This window comes from Lontra canadensis, unplaced genomic scaffold (assembly GCF_010015895.1).
Source record: "Lontra canadensis isolate GAN:19392208 unplaced genomic scaffold, GSC_riverotter_1.0 scaffold35, whole genome shotgun sequence".
Classification (NCBI taxonomy): Eukaryota; Metazoa; Chordata; class Mammalia; order Carnivora; family Mustelidae; genus Lontra; species Lontra canadensis.
In genome coordinates, this window is record NW_022631029.1 from 15,042,004 (window position 1) to 15,064,483 (window position 22,480).

A 22,480-nucleotide genomic window follows, 5' to 3' on the forward strand; every position below is an offset into this window, starting at 1 on the left:
GAAAAGAATAACGAATTAAGTTGTGAGCATATGAAAACAAAAGATTTTAACAGAATCTTTCTTAAATGTACTGAAATATTTTTACACTTTTAAGGATATTATCCAGTAACTTCAAAAGGCAGTAATAGCCAATAAATTATCAACAAATTAAAATCCAAAGGATACTATCCAGAGGATAGTATCATATACTTTAAAAAAGGGAGATGAAGAAATAAAAGTAATTTGAGATTTTTAAAAAAGGTAAAAAAAAAAAAAAGTAGTAAATAAGGGAGAATCCAACAATAGCTCCCTACCTATTAAGCTAAAATTTTTTCATCAGAATTTTTTTTTCATCAAAAATTTTTTTCATCAGAACATTTCATAAAAACACTGCCAACAAGGATATGAAATCACTTCATTGACCTGTTATTATACCAGACTGCTGTTCACTTGTTCATAGTAAACAGAAGGTTTTCATTTGAATTTTTAAAAATAAGTTGGAAGTAAAAGGAATCTCATAATGTATAAGTTTCATTTATTATGCATTTTCTCAAGCACTCCAAACTTACTGAGAAACAACACAAGACATCCAAGTGCTTTAACATCCAAGGCCTTTAATTCTTTTTCAGTAATGACCATAAATGCCTTCATAAAACCTCTTTTTCATGAAAACAGTAGGCACTAGGCATTACATCACTGAAAGCAGTGATTCCCTCTGATGCTGGTGGAGATAAACATTAAACGGCAGGTTTTAGATCTTAACAATGTCTCCTCAAAAAAAAAAAAAAAAAAAAAAAAAGGACAACACTGAAAATCATACAAAAAATTGTTACCAGTCTTTCTCAGATTCCCAATGCAATTTTTAGTTAATTTTACAAGTACATAATTTGAAATTAATAGGTAAACCAGGTAAATATGATATGGTCTTCAACACGTTAGGTTTTAGTTAAACACAGTAAATAGGAAGATACTGTTATTATGCTACTTGGCATCTTTTGCTACTTTTTAGCTGTGCAAAATAAACTTGAAATGATGCATCCTATAGTGGTATAATTTAAAAGATCCTTGATATGACACTAACAACTTTCAAATTCTGGTCACAAACTGCATATAAATGTAAGATTATTAAAATACCCCTTTTTGAAAAATAATAAGATGATCATTTATACCTAAATAAGGTTTCCCAGAAAGATATGAAATACTTTAGCATATAAAAGTAGTTGCCCCTTTTCCATAAGGACAGTGTTGTTTCACAAAATAACTCATATGATCCAAGGCAAACGATTTCTTTCAAATGCCATATTCTCTCTATGACTTTGAGGTATGCTTCAAGAGACTATATCCATGAGAAAAGGGCACATTTAAGTATAAGACCACAGTTACAAACACAAAGAGGCTTTCTGGGTCAGGAGTGCCCTTAGGAGTTGCATTAACAGGAAACAAGAGACAGCTTCTGAAGCCATTTTTCTTAAAAACACATACAACTAAATTTGGTTGCTTGAGATGGCAATTCAAGACACAGCTATTTACATATGTGCTGTGTCATGTGTGGCTATTTTAAATAGTGGCTTCTGGAGGACACTCCTATTCAAACACAAACCAAGCAACCTTATTGTACCGAACCACAATCTTCTATTTTTTGGCAAGGTAGTATTGTTTAAACAAAACAACAAAAACAACAACAAAAAACGAGCTATAACAGTGATTTAGGCAAAAGTCCCCATGTCTAACAACAGTAGGGAAAGTGTTCTGAAAAAAATTAATCTGGGGGGAAAAACCCTATCAAACAAATAATGCTGAAAACTAATCTTGTAATCACTTACATGACTATAACATAAAACGTTTATGAATGCCTTTGAAATGAGAATAATTCAGTTTAAAAAACAGCTGATTATGAGATTTACAATTAGAATGTCTCTAAAAAACATCCAAGCGAATTAACCTAAACAGGTTCAACTAGTAAATGGTAAGAAGAAATATATTCTTCCATAATTAATATTAGATGCTTTCTTGCCTTTGGAGAAACTGGTAAGATTACACTTGAAATGATACAGAATATAATGAAATGAAACCTACAGGACAACTGGGGAAAAAAAAAACACACCAAAAAAACTGTATCAGGGCACTAATAATAAACATGATGGAGGCAAGAAATGTATCTTTAAGCAGTGATTACTCAAAAGAATGCCTTATAAAATTAGGTATCATAATCAAGTTAAGAAAAAGTTTCAAGACTAGCAGCTGAGCTTTGTGAAACATGTAGGACAACAGAAGGCACGACAAAAGCATTGATTACTTCTAACTACAGTCAGACAGATCAGTCTTTTCCTTCTTCTTAAGAAGACAGCCAGTGTGAATGTTCTTTTTATATCCCCCTGAGTTTTCTACATGATTGGGCAAAGCAGCACCAATTTAAAAAAATATCTGCAATGCCAGCACTGCAGTTTGGAATCACTTATACTGATGGCCCCACAGGTCTCCCATAAGAGCACTTTAGAACATGATTAAAAATATAGAAATGCCTTTCAGTGTTTCAGTATTAAAGTGGAACCACCACAGATATCCATTTTTAAAAATAATGCACTAAAAAGGTCTGTTTAGTCAGTATAGTCTTTCCACCCTGTAGCTAGCATTCACGGCTATTTTCCAGGTTGAGACATCTCCTTTGTGCATTGGGTTGAAATGTCAGTATGCTTCATGGTGCACAATCCTTTTTGGCTGGAAAATTCTGGCAAATGTCATGTCATGCCCGTTTTGAGCAGTATGCCTTGTAGGTCCTCTGGCAATGCTAAGATAATTGCATCTATGTGTGTCCGTAACTTTTCCACAGTGTCAGGTTTCACAGGTAAATGCTCTCGATCCGCCTGCAACTACAGAAGGAACATTTGGAAGCGTTTAAATTACCCTCTGAGTCTGTACTAATACATTATATTCTCTAAATGAACACTATTAATGGTCTAATGATTTGGAAAATTCAAACTTACACTAGAATTTGGAGGAACTGTAAACAAGCAATGAACATGCCATTTAAACAATATATTGCTGAGCTCAATAAAAGACTTCTATGTAAATTAAGAGCTAATACCCACAGATACCATGTGGTATTAAATATAACTGACAGAGTTTTTTGTAGAGCTCTTTGGACTCCTTGTAAATACTTTTAAAATAATATGGCATCACTGTGATCTGCCTGAGTGACCAAGTATTTTCAGTCAGATCTACCATCAACTGGCCAATCTTAAGTGTTCTCATTTTAAAAGCTACTTCAGCAACACATCATGAACTGTCACCTCAAATGTTAGGAAAGGATCTTCATGGATCTTTGCTGTTTTGGCTACATACCAGCTTATTTTTTAGCTTCAGTACAAGGTCTACTGTTTCTACTTCTGTGTGTTTCTGGGTCCAGAGAAGTAAGTCCTACAAGAATAAACAAATCCCAAATCAGTAAATATTCAAAATACTTTTTAAACCGCTCTATTTTAACAGGCGAGGCTACTGAGCAGGAAAGATAGGAAGGAAAAGGAGAACAGAGTACGCAACTCAGATACAGCATTACAGTACAAGAATAATTCTTCATATGATATTCTAACAACAATAATTAGATAACTTTTTTATTAAAAAAATTTTTATTAACATATAATATATTATTAGCCCCAGTGGTACAGGTCTGTGAATCATCAGGCTTACATACTTCACAGCACTCACCATAGCACAAACCCTTGCCAATGTCCATAACTCAACCACCCTCTCCATACTCCCCTCCCCCGGCAACCCTCAGTTTGTTTTGTGAGATTAAGAGTCTCTTATGGTTTGTCTAATTAGATAATTTTTTACATTAGCTAGAACAATTGTCTAATAGTTAGAAATAAAATAAAATGTAAGAAACTCCTTTCTGAGGTAGCCCTTTTAGATCAATGAAAAAATTGCAACTCCAAGTATAATACTAGCCCCCATCCCTACTAAGCAGTAAGTACTTTAATTTATAAGGAACGTTAACTAATGAATTAAGATAACTGCGAACGTCAATCTATTACTAGATGTAAACTTTCACTTCTACAAACAAGCTCTTCCTCCGCTTATTTGTGGTTGCCTTCATTGCATTCCTCTCACAACCACACAGTCACCGGGAGTTTATGACTAGAAAGTTCACTTCGAGGCTAGCCCACCTCAACCTAAATAAAGATGAGACTATCCTTTACATTTTCACAAGTAGATCAATTTAAAATAGTCTGGTGACAAATTAGAGATTATAAACAGTCAAAATACAGGAAAAATCAGATAAGTCTTTCCAATTTTAATCTTGATTCTATCCAGGGGCATGCTAGTAAATATTTAACCACCAGTTCTCCAGGAAAAGTCTCTGGTTTGTAGCACTTGTCAAGGTGGTATACTTCCACTGTGGCCAACTTCAAGCTATCAACTTGAGACCACCGAACGCGAAGTGGGGAAGAGATGTACACTGTTAGCTCTTGTGGATCAGTATAAGCAGGGCTCTAGCTTGATGCTGGCTCCATTACCTGCTTAGCAGTGATGCCATCTGAAGCAAGTCACTTAACTTAATCCTTAGGGATCTCATAATGCAGATTATAATACACCTACTTCAATGAATCGCTGAGAGGATTAAAAGACATCATCCACCTAAAGTACCTACAGTCCTTGACACATGGTCCTTGACACACAGCACGTAATCTAGAAAAGTTAGGTATTACTATTTACAAAGTAGTGGATATGGGTATAATATCCCAGTCTCTAAGGATAATGTTATCTTTATTTTCAATAGTTGTTAATCATGACATAAACACACTGTTTTCTAACCTCTTCACAAAGAGCTTCTAAATGGAGTGCCTCCAATTTCTGGGTCATTTCCTTCCGCCGGGTCTTGAACCAACCATCAAAATTTGGAGATTTTAGAAAATGCCTATAAAAATAAATTTTAAAAAAGCAAAGTTTGATTATGACTTACTTCCTCTCCTCAATACCTTTCCTATCTATAGCTTAAAAAACCATGTGAAACAATGGAATTTTTATTTATTTATTTGAATTTTTTTTTGAAGTATAAGTTTAAGTCCAGCTTTTGGTTTTGTTTTTAAATACAGCTCTACAGATGGGTGAAAAAGAATAAAACAAAAGACCAACCGGTAAAGTCCAATCCAGTCGCCTTTTATTCTAGAGGTCAGCTGAGGTCCTGTTTTCTCAAGTGTTTTCATAAATTCTTCTGGAAGGAACTGTCTTAACTGGGGTGGACTCTAAAAATTAGGACATACTGATTTAAAAATTAAAAATGGATATACTAGCAGAAGTTAATTATAGTTAGAGAACTCAAATAAGAATTTAACTGAATATAGTTATACCTTCCATGGAGAGATACTTTTCTGCAAAGGCATCAAGCTTGCCACATATCTTTCCTGAAACCAAAAAAAATAAATAAATAAAATAAAATAATCAAAGTTAGTCATTCTTTTTTAAGATTTTATTTTATTTATTTATTTGAGAGCGCAACTGTGAGTGCGTGCACAAGGGAGGGGAGGGGGAGAAGAGGGAGAGAGAATCTCGAGCAGATTGCGCTGAGCACAGAGCCTAATTGTGGGACCCTGTCCTGTAACCCGAGCTAAAACCAAGAGTTGGATGCTCAACCAACTGAGCCACTCAGGTGCCCAAAAGTTAGGCATTCTTACCTAGATAGTCTTCAAACATATAAACAGACCCCTTAAAAGAAATGGGTTTACAAGTTTTTTCATCATATGCTCAGCAGCAACGCATCATTTCCCATAATGGACATAGCAAAATTTAGATTGAATTAAGTCAGATTTTCAATAAGAATTTAACTAAACCTTAACTAATCCAAGGAACTGCATATTTTTAGTGATAATCATTAACCCTATTGGGTGAGAATGTCCCAGAAAATGTACTCAACATTTTATATGCATGATCTCTTTTAATCCTGGCAACCATCCCATGCGGCCATTAATAGTGGAAAAGAGGCTTTGAAAAGCTAAGTAAGCTGTCCAAGGTCACATAGCCTGAACCTGAATTCAGGTCTACTTGACTTCAGCCCATGTCCTTAACCACTACAGTAAAGTTCATTTCAAATCAAACAGGTTTAAGTGGAACAAAATTAATTATATCCATAGACCAAGAAAGAATATTTCACCTCAAAATATAATAGCAAAGAACTCCAGGTCGCTCCCATCTGATATTATAGATAGATTACATTAATAACTACATGGACTCTCTCTCCAATGCAGTCTCAGGACTAGGACCACATTATGGTACTATCTGATACTGTGAGGCATCTTTTAGTATTTTAATATGCTATTCTACTGAATTTCATAGAATAACCATATCATCCAGTCATTTATACCATAATATTGAGTGCTACCAGATGCCTGACTGAGGAAAAGATAATGAATAAGACAGAGAAGGCCCCTGTCATCATGGAGTTACTGGTCTCATGGATGTCATATCAAATTGTGCTCAAAAAAAATAGTATCAGAAGGGCACCTGGATGGCTCAGTTGGTTAAGCATCTGACTCTTGATTTCAGCTCAGGTTATGATCTCAGGGTTGTGAGATCGAGCCCCACATCAGGCTCCACACTTAGCACAGGGTCTGCATGAGATTCTCTCTTTTTCCCCCTGCTAGTGCTCACTCTCTCTCTCAAATAAATAAAATCTTTTTAAAAAGTGGCTTTGTTAAAAAAGGAAATAATATCAAAAAGGAGCTCCCCGTTAACCTGTGTTAAGACTAAAATGCAATAATTACGTAATATTTCACAATTATCTCATTTAAGATTCAGCAACCCTGAAAGATATTTAGGAAAAGTGGAATTAGCCACATTTTACAGATAAAGAAAATGAGGGTCAGAGAGAGGAAGTGACTTGCCAAAGTTACACAGTTAATATTAGAATAGAGTCCAGGTCTCCTGCAAAGGGCTCTATTTTTAATCACCAAACACATGAGCAGGCAAAACATACAACTTAAGGTTTTTGTGAATGGGGAAAACATTCATATATCCTTCAACAAATCATTAAATTAAACAAATACCAATGTTAACTTACTAATGGAATGATGAAGCTTTGTGTCAGTTCCAAAAAATAGCGTCGGAGAATAACACTTTGAGCCTCAGAAGGACGTTTCTGTTGTACACCCTTAAAAGAAAAAGCAATGAAAACCTACATTCTATGTAAAGGAATATAAAACAATGCTTAATAATAGTAGTTCAACTGATACGTAAATACATACTTTTACTTGATTTAAAAAAAACCCAGGACTTCACCTTGAAGTAATTTAACCTGAAGTGCACTGTGCAATATGCTGTGGAAAAAAAACCTTAAAGCAAAACATCATGTGTTCATCCCACACTTAAAAGTATCAGTTTATAATGAACTATCTTTATTTCACACTTGCTGTATGAGTATTATGTAGATTTTTCAAAAAATGCTAACTATCTCGTGTTGGATGCTAAGCTATCTCACAGAAGAGCCCATGACTTTTTCACTTTAACTCCCAAGTTTCTTAAAGAATGCCACTGGTTGGTAGCTGAAGCCCTGTATTTTAAGCCCATAACTGTTGCTGCTTTAGTCTTCTGGTTTTTATGAAGCTTTGATTCAAAAGAAAGCTCTCATTTCACATTATCATACATAATGTACATACTGCCTAACTGGATATTGCTTACCTGCATAAGGAAATTTAAATTAATAATATGAGCAAGGAATTACCTTCTGTAATTGTTTTACGATCTCTTCATCTCTACTTAAATATGGCTTATAAGAAGTATAAACTCCTAGGAAGTAAAGAAAATATGGTAAATAGTAAGACCCAATTACCTGCATAAGTATATATTTACAAATTAATAAAAATAATAAAATATAATAATAAAAATCAATACCAGGTTTAGAGTCCAGAGTCTTTAGGTTCTTCAATTTTTTCACTTTAACCTGCTTAGGAATTTCACCTAAAGGAAATATCATAAAGACTCTTATAATTATTCGAGATTTACATGTTACAAAACTGGAATTTTATAAGATTAATAATCCACTGTTTATTACTTAGGGATCTTATAGCTAAAGTTTTCTTCTTTAAAAAAAAAATTTATCTACTTACTAGAGAAAGAGAGAAAGAGAGAGCAAATACATGTGGGGGAAGGGGCAGAGGGAGAGAGAGAATCTCCCGTAGGCTTCACGCCCAGCGCAGAAGCCCACTGCAAGGTGGATCTCATGACCTGAGCCAAAATCAAGAGTTGGAAACTTAACCGACTGAACCACCCAGGCGCCCCTGAAGTATTTTTCTTAACATCAAGTAATATTTTCTTGGTGCTTTATTCCTGGTACTTTAAAACTGGATGAATGCTAGATTATTATAGCATTACAGAAAAAAATGTGTGTAAATTATAGAAAATGGGTATTTGATCTTTCATTAATATCTACCATTACTTAAAACTTTGCCATTTTTTCACTTAGCTTGTAATTTAAACTCTGTGCCAAAGCCATGAAATTGAAAGCCTATGTGCCAAATATTAATACCCTCGAAGAGTAAATGGAATTCCAAGCACCTCAAAAGTTTTTTTCTGACACTCCCAAAATTGTTTCTGCACTGTAGAAACTTACACTGCCACCAGGTGGTGACAGTGTGTGTCACAACCACAGACCCAAGCCATAGAGGGACAGGCCTCCGGAGCAGGTCAGCTGTGAACAATCTACACAGCATACGCTGTGGTTCTTGTCTGGGGGGTCAGAGAGGCTACTGTCTAAACAACCCTCTAATCAGCAGGAAAGTGCCTCAAGAGAAGCACTTGAAAGCGTCATAAGCACACTAAACTTAAGAGACTTTTTCTTCTCCTTTCTCCGTCCTCCTTCTCTCTGCCTAAGAGTAAGAGGACCTAAGAACTGAAAGACAAATCTGGAGATTATCTAATTCAAGGCTCTGGATTGACAACATATTTTTGTTTAAATTGTTTTATACATCTAACTGCTAACTACAGCTATCTCTTGAGGTGGAACACAGAGCATTTTCACTTGTAATCTTACACTGTTAAAAAAAATGTTAAAAGCACGTACTATGGTAAAACAGGTATTTCTGTAAACTCTCTACTTTGAAATAATTTCAATCTTACAGAAAAGCTACAGGATAATAAAGATGCTACTCTAATTTCATCAACTGCCCCAATACCTTTAGACAGACCCTTCTGAAAGAAGCCACTATCATATACACACAAACTAATATTTTCACCGATTCAGTAAGTATTAGGAAATGCAAGATACTGGAAATAAAAAAAATAAAACAACTAGTTCCCGGTAGCAAATAGCTCACAACCTAATGGCAAAGTAAGATAACAGAGATACATGACAATACAGAAGGCTACGTGTTGGGATAAAATTATGAACAAGATACTATGGACACAGTGTCTTGGCTAAAGAGGGGTGAAAAAAATTTTGAGGTTTCCTAAAGGAAGTGATATGTCAGCAGTCTTATACAAGAAATAAAAAGTTATCCAGGAGGAAAAACAGCTTTTACACAGAGTTAAGTCCAGAAGCATGAAGAGCATGTTGCCCAGTTACACATAATGGTAAGGATAGTAATAGCTACCATTTATTCAATCCTTATCTGTGCCAGTCCTGGTCTAAGAATACTGCATGAATGAGTGCATTTAATCTTCACAAAGAAGTAGGTCTTATCATCCCCACCACACAGAAAAAAGAACTAAAGCACTAAAAGAACTACTGACATGGTATGCACCAACACTGGCTCTTTCCTGCCATCATCCACTCTGGTCAATACCCCATTCAGACAGGTCGCTAGCTCTAGAGAACAACTCATCCAAGGACACACAGATAACATGCTTGAACTAGAATATGAAATTAAGGTTGTCTAACTCCTGAACTATCGCTTTTATCCGCTATGCTACAAAGGTAGGAATAGAGGGTATGCGAAGAAGGGCAGGAGATGAAGTTAGAGAGGTATTTAAAGGTCGAATCTAGCGGAACTATAAAGATGTCGGACATCTCAGTGACAGAGATAGAAAGCATGGGCATGGGGACTAGTGGATGGGGAGAGTGAGCCGACAGGATCAAATCTGCATTTAATACACTTGCTGACACCAGGTGGTGATGACGTAAGCCACAACCACAGGCCTGAGCCACAGTTGGACAGGCCTCCTGAACAGGTCTGCTCCTTACATAAAGGAGGTTGAGGTGAAAGAGAAAGCCCAGAGGATAAAATAGAAGTATTGTGGAGGGGCACCTGGGTGGCTCAGTGGGTTAAAGCCTCGTACCAGGCTCTCTGCTCGGCGGTGAGCCTGCTTCCCCCTCTCTCACTGCCTGCCTCTCTGCCTACTTGTGATCTCTGTCTGTGAAATAAATAAATAAAATCTTAAAAAAAAAAGGGGGGGGTGGCACCTGAGTGGCTCAGTGGGTTAAAGCCTCTGCCTTCGGCTCAGGTCATGATCTCAGGGTCCTGGGATCAAGCCCCGCATCGGGCTCTCTGCTCAGCGGGGAGCCTGCTTCCTCCTCTCTCTCTGCCTGCCTCTCTGCCTACTTGTGATCTCTGTCTGTCAAATAAATAAATAAAATCTTAAAAAAAAAAGGGGGGGGGGCGCCTGAGTGGCTCAGTGGGTTAAAGCCTCTGCCTTCGGCTCAGGTCATGATCCCAGGGTCCTGGGATCAAGCCCCGCATCGGGCTCTCTCCTCAGCAGGGAGCCTGTTTCCTCCTCTCTCTCTCTCTCTCTCTCTGCCTGCCTCTCTGCCTACTTGTGATCGCTCTCTCTCTGTCAAATAAATAAATAAAATCTTTAAAAAAAAAAAAAGGCAGCATTGTGGAGTACTGCTCCTGGGTAGACACAGAACCTGAAATAAGACAGGTGCAGCAAGGCAAGAGAAGAGAGAGAGCCACTGGAGCTCTGTGGAGGAGATAAAACCAAAAGGCTTTGGGGACAGACTGAGAGAACAGCAAACTCCAGAAACACTCAGGTTTCCAGAACTTTTTAAGATTTTTACTTACTTATTTTAGAAAGAGAAAGTATGTGCGCATGAGAGCAGGGAAAGGGACACAAGGAAAGATGGGGAGAGCATCTCAAACAGACTCAAACAGACTCCATGATGAGCTCAGATCCTAACTTGGGGCTCGATCTCACAAGCCTAAGATCATGACCTGAACTGAAACCAAGAGTCGGATGATTAACCAACTGAGCCACCTAGCCACTCAGAAAGTTTTTGATTCATCAGCTCATAGTTTTTACTTTGTCAATGGTAGAATACATTGACAAATTGTGCTGACAAATTCCCAAGTACAAATTCTTTTTTTTAAGATTTTATTTACTTATTTGATAGAGAGAGACACAGCGAAAGAGGGAACACAAGCAGGGGGAGTGGAAGAGAGAGAAGCAGGCTCTCCGTGGAGCAGAGAGCCTGATGTGGGGCTCGATCCCAGGACCCTGAGATCATGACCTGAGCTGAAGGCAGACGCCTAAGGACTGAGCCACCCAGGCGCCCCTCCCATGTAAATTCTTATGAGAACATCTCTCATCTTGACTTTCGTGGTTGTGCTTTCCAGAGCTCAGAAAAGAGTCTCACCACAAGATCTGTAAAAATTTTTCCCCTTAATAAGTACCAAATTAATACCTACTTAACTACATAGATAACTAAATTCAAGTCATTTATATGCTTCTGACTCCAAGAATCCAAACAGCATGTTTAAAACCATAATAGTTTGAATAAGTCTAAGTATTCCTGCCCTTATTTTCTGTTTCTTTCTGCTCTGAATCACAAAGGACTTGCAATTATTCTATCCACCAATACTGTTTATTAACACATTATTTTCTGAAACCCACTGTGCAAAAAAGAACCAAGTTTCAGAGGGGAGAAGAGTTAGGCAGGTTTCATATACTCTCATAATCAGTAAGTTCTGGGTAATAATGAAGACAGGTTTCAACCATATCTGTCTTTTTAAAAAGGGAAAAGCCAAAAATAAACCTGCTTCTGGTAATCTTCACTTACACAATTCCTCTCTCACTCACTGGCTCTCTTCAGGTGTAAGATGTATACTGATCTCTAACCTTAGCCATCATCATTCTTTTTTTTTTTTTTTAAAGATTTTATTTATTTATTTGACAGAGCGATCACAAGTAGGCAGAGAGGCAGGCAGAGAGAGAGGAAGGAAGCAGGCTCCCTGCTGAGCAGAGAGCCCGATGTGGGGCTCGATCCCAGGACCCTGGGATCATGACCTGAGCTGAAGGCAGCAGCTTAACCCACTGAGCCACCCAGGTGCCCAGCCATCATCATTCTTATACTATAGTATGTGATAGATATAAAGAAAATTAGTCATGAAGATACAATGCTTATTATCAAAAAATTTTAATGAGTATTTGTCAGATGGCTTTGGGATACAAAAACAAACAAGTGTCTGCAATGAACCCAGCTCTCTACAAAGAACCCAAAACTTATTCAGGGGTGCCTGGGTGGCTCAGTCAGTTGAGCGTCTGCCTTCAGCTCAGGTCATGGTCCCAGGGTCCTGGGATCAAGCCCCGAATCGGGCTCCCTGCTGGGTGCAGAACCTGCTTCTCCTCCCTCTCTGCTGCTTCTCTGCTGTTGCTCCCCCTGCTTGTACTCTCTCCCTCTCTTTATTTATTTATAAATAAATAAAATCTTAAAAAAATACTTATTCAATGTCTGTTATGTACAATGCATATTAGAGAGGGTTTAATATTACTAAATGAATAGTCATCACTATTGTACCTCTGTATATAGGCATTAGAATATTCCACATTTAGGCCAAATATTTTACCTTTAGTGAAATCACCAAACCCAATTTCTGGTCAGAAATTATCAGTTTATAATTTAATCCAGTATACACTAATAGAATTACTTTTGCTTTGAGGAATATTTGTTAAGTACTATCATCTTAACATTAAATTTCTATTCAATTAATAGAATTTGGGTGAACTAAAACTAGGTATAATCCAGAAGAAAGAATCCCTTTATATCAGCAGGAATGATCCCTCTACAGGGTTAAAACTAAATGTATGTTTCTAGTAAAGTTATGAATCTCAGTTTTGCTGTGCCTTCCCTACCAGTCCTGCAGAAGATACTTTTTCTGTAGTTTTACTGACCCTCTCAGATAGTCTTGAATTTTCAAAGACAGAATTCTAAGAAGGACTGTTGTGTTTCACAACATGTGCAGCAAATGCAGTGGTCCTGGTCTTGAGATCAACAGGCAGAAAAATGCCACAACATATATACACAACACTCATAAATTAAAAGATAAAGGGATTTTCATGAATATGAAACCAAAAGCAGAGGCAATAAAAGAAAATACAGAAAAGCTGGACTTTATCAAAACTTAAAACTTTTACATTGGGGAGGGTATGTGAAATGTGTAAAGCCTGAGGATTCACAGACCAGTACCCCTGGGGCAAATAATACATTATATGTTAATAAAAATAATTTAAATGGAAAAAAAAAAAACTTTTGTGCATCAAAGGACACTATCAATGAGAGAACGACAAGACAACTCACAGAATGGGAGAAAATATTTACAAAGCACTTATCTGGTAAGGGATTGGTACCCAGAATATATAAAGAACTCTCATAACTCAACAATAACAAAACAACCTGATTAAAAAAGGACTTGGAAAGATAATTCTCCAAAGAAGTTATTCAGATGGCCAATAAACACATGAAAAGAAGCTCAACATTACTAATCATTAGGGAAATGCAAATCAAAACCACAGTTAAGATAACAACTCACACCCATTAGAAGGGCTACCATCAAAAAAAAAACACACCAAAAAATAACAAGTGTTGGCAAGGATGTGGAGAAACTGATACCCTTGTGCACTGTTGGTGTGAATGGAAAATAAAAACAGTATGGCATTTTCTCAAAAAATTAAACACAGATAGCTATATGGTCCAGCAATCCCACTTCTGTGGATTCATACTTGAAAGAAGTGAAAGCAGGGATTCAAAGAAGTATCTGTACACCCATGTTCACAGAAGTATTATTTGCAATAGCTCAAAGGTGGAAGCAACCCAAGTGTCCATTGACAGATAAATAGATAAATAAAATGTGGTACATGCACACAATGGAATATTATTAAGTCTTAAAAAGGAAAGAAATTGACACTACAAGATGAACGAACCTTGAGGACATTATGCTAAGTGAAATAAGCCAGTCACAAAAGGACAAATAAAGCAGAATTCCACTTATATGAAATACCTGAATAGTCAAATTCATATTGACAGAAAGTAGACACATAGTTGCTAAGGCCTGGGGTGGGGTGAGTGGAGAAAGAAGTGAATGGGAAGTTATTGTTTAACTGGTAAGGAGTTTTAATTTTGCAAGATGAAAAAGAGCACTGTGAGTAGATGGTTGTGATTATAGTGCAACAATGTGAATGCACTTAATGCCACTTAAAAAATGGCTGAGTGGAGTGCCTGGGTGGCTCAGTTGTTAACCGTCTGCCTTTGGCTCAGGTCATTATCCTGAGGTCCTGGGATCAAGCCCCATGTCCCGCTCCCTGCTGAGTGGGAAGCCTGCTTCTCCCTCTCCCGCTCCCCCTGCTTGTGTTCCCTCTCTCGCCTGTGTCTCTGTCAAATAAATAAAATCTTTTTTAAAAAATGACTAAGAAGGTAAATTTCATGTTATGTGCAATTTACTGCAATTTTAAAAAAAGATTTTATTTATTTGTCAGAGAGAAAGCAAGCGAACACAAGCAGGGGGAGCAGCAGGGAGAGGGAGAAGCAAACTCCCCGTTGTGCAGGGAGCCGGATGTGGGACTCAATCCCAGGGCCCTGGGATCATGACCTGAGCCAAAGGCAGCCACTTAATCGACTGAGCAACCCAGACATCCCACCGCAATTTTAAAAAAAAGGTTGTGGGGGAATGAAATGCTTCTGATTCTTCTGCATGATACAACATAAATGAACCTTGAAAACAGCGAGATAGGCCAAATAACAAAAGGCAAATATTACACGATTCCACTTATACGAAATATGTAGAAGAGTCAACTTTATAGAAACAGAAATTAGAATAAAAGTTACCAGGGACTGGGGGATGCGATAACTGGGGAGCTATTGTTTAAATGGGTTTTGGATTTGGGTGAATGACATCCAAATCCTTCTGCTTGGGATGACGAAGTTCTGGAACTGGATAGTGATGAGGGTTGCACCTTATGAATATATCTAATGCTACTGTGTTATTTTAAAAAACTTATTTAAAATTCAATTTAATTAACATATAGTGTATTATTAGTTTCAGTGGTAGAATTTAGTGATTCATCAGTTGCACAGAACACCCAGTACTTATTACATCAAGTGCCCTCTTTAATACCCATCACCCAGTTATCCCATCTCCCCACCCATCTCCTAGGTGAACTAAATCCAAATCCTTCTGTTTGGGATGATGAAGCTCTGTAAATGGATAGTGGTGAGGGTTGCTTATTATGAATATACTTAATACCACTATATTGTTTTTAAGTGAATTAAATACTTAATACTAGTTAAAATGGTAAATTTTAGGTTATATATATTTTACCACAATAAAAACTACTTTTAAGGTATGTAAAAATAAGTATCATAAACACACTAAACTTAATGAAATTTTGCACTTCTGTTAAGAATTGTGCTCAGGGACACCTGAGTGGCTCAGTTGTTAAGTGTCTGCCTTCGGCTCAGGTCATGATCCCAGGACCCTGGGATCGAGTCCCGCATTGGGCTCCCTGCTCAGTGGGAAGCCTGCTTTTCTCTCACTCCCACTGGTTGTGTTCCCTCTCTCGCTATGCCTCTGTCAAATAAATAAATAAATAAAATCTTTAAAAAAGAAGAATTGTGCTCATATAAGACCTGCCAGTCCCAGAAACAGTCAGACACTAAAGTCTTGCCCCAAATCATCAAACTACCGCTGGGCCTTTGTTCATAACGTATTTTTTCCATTAACTAAACAAGGACCAAACTGAGCACACTGACAACCTCTAGCATTTACTCCTCAGTGACTACTAAGAATCTATAAAGCATAATGCTTCCATATACCACCACTGCTTTCCTGTAGAAAAAACGATACCTGATGAAGTGGTCCAAATTATCTGGTGATGGACATAATCAGAGACAACACAGCAGCTCATCTCTAAAGTTGGCTGCTAAAAATAAGGTCTAATTATTCCATACCTGCCTTCATCCCCACTTTGAAAAAGCAATTCAAGAATTTTCCCCTCCACTCCCTTGGTCCTAGGCCTTCTTTTTAAAATGGTAACTTCACTTGCCTGAAGATGCTTCTCAGAGTAACAAGAATATTAGCTAGCAAGACATCACAAGAAAAGAAACCAGACTGATCTCCCTCATAGACAGGGATGGAAAAATGCTCAACAAAAATAAGAGCAAATCAAATCCAGCAACATATAAAAAGGATTATATACCATGACCAAATGGGATTTATCCAAGGAATATAAGGTTGGTTTAACATCCAAAATGCAATTAATATGCTATATTAATAACGGACAAAAACCACACGATAATCTCCACAGATACAGAAAAAGCATTTCACAAAATTCAACACCAATTCATGATAATCCTTCCCAACAAACTACAAACAGAAAGGCACTTCCTCAATCTAATGAAGGACATCTATGAAAAACCTTTATCAACATCATAATTAGATTTGTATACTGAAAACTACAGAGGCACCTGTGTAGCTCAGTTGGTTAGGTGTCTGCCTTTGGCTCACGACAGAGCCCCACATCAGGCTCCCTACTCGGTGAGGAGCCTTCTTCTCCATCTCCCTCTGCTGGGGCCCCTGCTTGTGCTCTCTCACTCTCACTCTCTCTCTCAAATAAAAAACAAACGAAACCTTTAAAAATAAAACTACAAACAGTGCCAAGAAAAATTAAAGAAGACCTAAACAACAGAAGACATCTCAAGTTCCCGGATCAGAAAACACCAAAAACAAAATCCCACAAATTTACTGCATATTAACACAATCCCTATCAAAATCCCTGCTAGCTGTCTGCAGAAACTAACAAAGTGATCCTAAAATTTGTATGGAAATGCAAAACACCAAGGATAACCAAAACAGTTTTGGAAAAGAAGAACATTATTAAAAGACTTCCACTTCCTGATTTCAAATCTTACTATAAAACTACAGTAACCAAGACACTGCATTAGTGTTGCTTTTCCACAGAGGTACCAATGAAATCCAATAGGAAAAAAGATAGTCTTCAACAAAAGTGCTAAGGCAACTGAAAAGCAACATTCAAAAAAGATTATTTTGGACCCTTAAGCCACAAAAAAAACTAATGTGGTTCATAGACCTAAATGGGGGTGCTAACATAATAAATAAAACTCTTAGAAGGAAACACAGAAGAAGAAAATCTTTGTGACCCTGCATTGGGCAATGAGTTCTTAGATACACTATCAAAAGGCTAATCTATAAAAGAAAAAAAAAAAAACCTGATAAACTAGAATTAAAATTAAACATATTTTTGTAGATACCCAAACTGAGGGGTTAAAGGTGGAGGAAATGGATGAAAATGGTCAAAAGGTACAAACTTCTAGCTATAAGATAAATTAAGTACTGGCGACGTGATGCAGATACATGATGACAATATGATGACTATAGACTATAGTTAACACTGCTGTATAGGATTATACAGCAGTGTTAACTATTATATTATATTTGATTATATTTGAAAACTGCTAAGAGAGTAAATCCTGAACATTCTCATCACAAGGAAACAACACTATTTTCCTTTTATTTTTTTGGTATCTGTACAAGGTGACAGATATTAGCTGAACTTATTGTGGCAATCATTTCATAATATATGTAAGTCATTATGCTGTACATCCTAAACTGACACAGTGTTGTCTGTCAAGTATACCTCAATCAGACTGGGGAGAAGAAGCACTTTTGCACTTCAAAAGAAACCATTAAGAAAACAAAAAAGAGGGGCGCCTGGGTGGCTCAGTGGGTTAAAGCCTCTGCCTTCAGCTCAGGTCGTGGTCACAGGGTCCTGGGATCGAGTCCCACATCGGGCTCTCTGCTCAGCGGGGAGCCTGCTTCCTCCTCTCTCTCTCTCTCTCTCTACTTGTAATCTCTGTCAAATAAATAAAATATTAAAAAAAAAAAGAAACCAAATATTGTGAGAAAATATTTGTGAATCACATGGCTAAAAACAGACTTGTATCCAAAATACATAAAGATCTCTTACAACTAAATATTAAGATAAGAAACCTAACTAAAAATTGGCAAAAGATTTCAGTCAACATTTCATCCAAGAAGATATATGAACAACTAACAAATAGATGAAAAGATGCTCAACATCATTTGCCCTAGTTTACTAGGGCAAGGCAAATGAAAACCACTATCTCAAACCTACTGAATGGCAAAAATGAAAAACACAGACAGTATCAAATGCTGGTGGCAGAGATGTGAAGAAATAGGAACCCTTATGGGCTGCTGGTAAGAATGTAAAATTAGGGGCGCCTGGTGGGCACAGTCAGAAGAGTGTGCAGCTCTTGATCTCGGGGTATGGGTTCAAGTGCCAACCTAGGTGTAGAGAATATTTTTTTAAAAGATTTTATTTATTTATTTGACAGACAGAGATCACAAGTAGGCAGAGAGGCAGGCAGAGAGAGAGGAGGAAGCAGGCCCCCTGCTGAGCAGATAGCCCAATGTGGGGCTTGACCCCAGGACCCTGGGATCATGACCTGAGCTGAAGGCAGAGGCTTTAACCCACTTAGCCACCCAGGCACCCAGGTATAGAGAATATTGTGTTAAGTGAAATAACCCAGTCAGAGAAGGATACCATATGATTTCACTCATATGTGGAATTTAAGAAACAAAACAAACGAGCATGGGTGGGAAACAAAAAATAGAAAGGCAAACGAATAAACAGACTCTTAACTATAGAGAACAAACTGATGGTTACCAGAGGAGAGGTGGGGGGGTGGGCAATGGGTGAAACAGTGGTGGGGACGAAGGAGGGCTTGTGATGAGCACCAGGTGATGTATGGACGTGCTGAATCACTATACTGTACAGCTGGAACTAATATTACACTGTAGCTTAACTAACTGCAATTTAAATAAAAACTTAAAAGCAAACAAATAAATAAACTTTAAAAATTTTTATTTTTAAAAAAATTTTTTTTTAAATGTAAAAATGGTGGGCCACTTTGGAAAACAGTTTGACAGTTTCTTATAAAGTTAAACACACTACTTTACCAATCATTTTATGCAGAAGTTCCTCTACTTAAAGCTGCGACAAAGATAATAAACAGTAGTCAACTATATCACAATTAATCAGTCTAGATTAATAGGACAAAACCATAAAAATAAATGTCAATACTAAATTAAGATTTTAAAAACTGTTTCCTATCTTCTCATAGCTAAAACTCAGGTGACTGCTGTGTTCTAAATTATCATTAAATCAGAGAGGCCACCAGTGAAATGGCAGGTGACTATGACATTTACAGAATGTCATGAGTCAGGAACTGTTTAATCTCCCAGCAGACAAAGAATGTGAGGCTTAAAGAGGATGTTCTGCCTAAGAAGACACAGATCTGACAGCCAAGGTGAAGCTATTTGCTCTTTCCTCCGTTTCTTAAGGTTTCTAAGGATTTCAGCCCAAGATTGAGTCTAAATAATGTTCATAAATAATATGACTTCGATTGTTACTGCTTGGGGAGCCTCAGCGGCTCACTTGGTTGAACATCAGCCTTCTGCTCTGGAGTCCCAGAATCAAGCCCACACTGGACTAGCAGGGAGTCCACTTCTCCCTCTCTTCACCCTGCTCATGCTCTCTTTCTCTCGCTCTCTCTCTCAGTCTCAAATAAAATAAATAAAATCTTTACTCTCAGTCTCAAATAAAATAAATAAAATCTTTAAAAATAAAAAAATAAATTGTTACTGCTTGAGTCTAAGATATCGATCTAGATTTATGTATATACCAGAGGGATGTCTCATAAATTATTAAATAATATTTGAAATATACCTGTATATACCAAAATAAGTCTTTAGAAGTAACACATCATAAAGTTACTTAAAAATATTTCCAGTATCTTGGGCGCCTGGGTGGCTCAGTGGGTTAAGCCGCTGCCTTCGGCTCAGGTCATGATCTCAGGGTCCTGGGATCGAGTCCCGCATCGGGCTCTCTGCTCAGCAGGGAGCCTGCTTCCCTCTCTCTCTCTGCCTGCCTCTCTGTCTACTTGTGATCTCTCTCTGTCAAATAAATAAATAAAATCTTAAAAAAAAAAAAATATTTCCAGTATCTCAAGTCTCACTAATTCAGTAGAAAATTCAGGAATGTCCAGTGAGGAATGTCAGAGATATCATTAAATTGTCATCTAAGTTAACAAAACTTCAATCTCTGAATTAATTTACTCATTTAAATCATTTATTAAATAGTTACTATGAGTGGGGTGCCTTGGTGGCTCAGTGGGTTAAAGCCTCTGCCTTCGGCTCAGGTCATGATCCCAAGGTCCTGGGATCTCTGCTCAGCAGGGAGACTGCTTCCCCTCCTTCTTCCTCTGCCTGCCTCTCTGCCTGCTTGTGATCTCTGTCTGTCAAATAAATAAATAAAAATCTTAAAAAAAAAAAATAGTTACTATGAGCAAAATAGTAGCTCAAGGAAGTAACTGCTCAAGGAAAGCACAACCTCTGACCACTTCCTTAATCAATACCACTATCATAGAAATGTATACTTTTTTTGAGACCTAGCAGAGAATTTTGTGCCAAATTGAATAATTCTAGCTTCCACAAGGTTTTATTCAAGCAGTGTTGGAAATCCCTGTTAAATTGGGCTTATCCGTATACAAAAAGTTGCTCAAATTTTTGAGGTTTTATTATGTCATAATTCATTCCATGTTTACAACACTAGAAGTACATTTTTTGATAGGAGGACATGATGGGTTATACATATAAGAATCTGTGTATTTTAGTGGGAAGTTAGACTCTTCTCCAAAGACCCTTATTTAGATTGCCTCCAAAAAGGTTACCATCAACATAATTAAAAAGTAATCAAGAAATGAAAACAAAGTGGAAGAAATGAACCTGCTCAGCCAAATAACATACTAAAAACAAAACACTGAATTTATACTTTACCTGCAGGTTTAAGATCTCCTATTCGAATAATGTGTGGCCAGTGCTGGAGTGTTTTCGCAAAAAAAGGGTTGGTTACTCCTAATATGACAGAAGGCCTACATAAAAACAAAAGAGAAAAAAAGTGAGGAAAAAGACAAATGTTCCAGTGAAGAATAGTTTATAATTTCTTTAGATTGAACAACAGATTATCTTTTCCCTCTCTCAATGCATTATGTAACAACTATATGCCAGGCACCATGTTTAGCACTAGGCAAGTACAGGTGAAAAGACACGGTCTTTTTAAAAGCATACAGAAAGAAAGGCATACATACCCGATTACAATGCCAAAATCAGGAAACAGAGAAGGTGGTATAAAACATACGACAATTACCAAGGAGAAACTTAGTAATTGAAGACAGCTGAAGACAGTTTCCCCAGTGGCGCCCGGGTGGCTCAGCTGGTTAAGCATCCGACTCTTGCTTTCAGCTCAGGTCATGATCTTGGGTTACTGAGACTAAGCCCCATGTAGGACTCTGCACTCAGCAAGGCATCTGCTTGAAGATTCCCTCTCCCTCTGCCCCTCCCTGCCTTGCCTGTGCACATATGCTCTCTCTCCCTAGAACAAATAAATCTCTAAAAACAAAACAAAACAAAATGAAAAAAACAAAGCTTCACCAAAGAGATAATATTCGCACAAAGATATGGAAAATGAATACATGTTCTTCCCCAAGTGGGTAAGTGAGGTAAAGGTAATCCAGAACAAATAGTATGAGCAAAGCAATGAAGTGGGATCATGGTGTGCTCGAAGAACTACAAAGAGATCAGCATTCCCACAGCATAAAAGGAGAAGGATTAAGTCAGAAATGAAAATAGCTGGGCAGGTGCTGGCCGGATTATTAAGTACCAAGTTAATATGCTACAAAGTTTATTAAGTGCCAAGTTAATATGTTAAGAAGTTTAAAAACCTTGTAGGCAAATGGAAGGTACTAGAGAACCAAATGGAAGGAAGTCACATGAACAAAAATGTAGCAAGATCACTCTAGGGGAAATTTGGAAGATGCCCTACAAGGAGGGGAAGGGGTTTGGGAGAAAGCAACAGCAGATATGACAAAGACTGGAAACAGTAAGACTGGGAAGAGACTTTTAGAAAGCAGGTAACAAATGTTATTATGAGAGAGATTTTATGGTGTTGAATTGACAGAATTTGGTAAAACTTGATGTGGGACATGTAAGGAGGAGAAATTTATGACAATTTAGATTTTTGATAACTAAGTAAAAAGTAGTACCATTCACAGGTTTAGGGAAGAAAACAAGGAAACAGAAAGAATTCAGTTTATATACATTTAGTTTCAAGTGCAATTAAGATGTCACGGTGGTAAACGGTAAAAAAAAACAAAACAGAACAACAAAACCCTGGACATAAAGGTCTACAACTTGCAAAG

The 22,480-nt window shown here is 37.3% G+C and overlaps 1 protein-coding gene across 3 annotated transcripts in view; it reads right to left on the reverse strand.

Annotated features, from left to right (window-relative positions):
- Nucleotides 1–573: 573 nt before the first annotated feature.
- The window catches only part of DENND6A (DENN domain containing 6A), a 60,117-nt gene continuing 38,210 nt past the window's right edge, over nucleotides 574–22,480 (reverse strand). For all 3 annotated transcript variants that reach the window (XM_032868381.1, XM_032868380.1, XM_032868382.1), the window contains 9 exons: nucleotides 21,060–21,154; nucleotides 7,867–7,932; nucleotides 7,697–7,761; nucleotides 7,037–7,126; nucleotides 5,331–5,384; nucleotides 5,116–5,225; nucleotides 4,795–4,897; nucleotides 3,322–3,396; nucleotides 574–2,849 (listed from right to left, as the gene is read on the reverse strand). In XM_032868381.1, coding sequence (XP_032724272.1) covers nucleotides 2,718–2,849; nucleotides 3,322–3,396; nucleotides 4,795–4,897; nucleotides 5,116–5,225; nucleotides 5,331–5,384; nucleotides 7,037–7,126; nucleotides 7,697–7,761; nucleotides 7,867–7,932; nucleotides 21,060–21,154 — 790 coding nt within the window. In that variant the 3' untranslated portion in view covers nucleotides 574–2,717. The remainder of the gene's footprint in view (nucleotides 2,850–3,321; nucleotides 3,397–4,794; nucleotides 4,898–5,115; nucleotides 5,226–5,330; nucleotides 5,385–7,036; nucleotides 7,127–7,696; nucleotides 7,762–7,866; nucleotides 7,933–21,059; nucleotides 21,155–22,480) is intronic.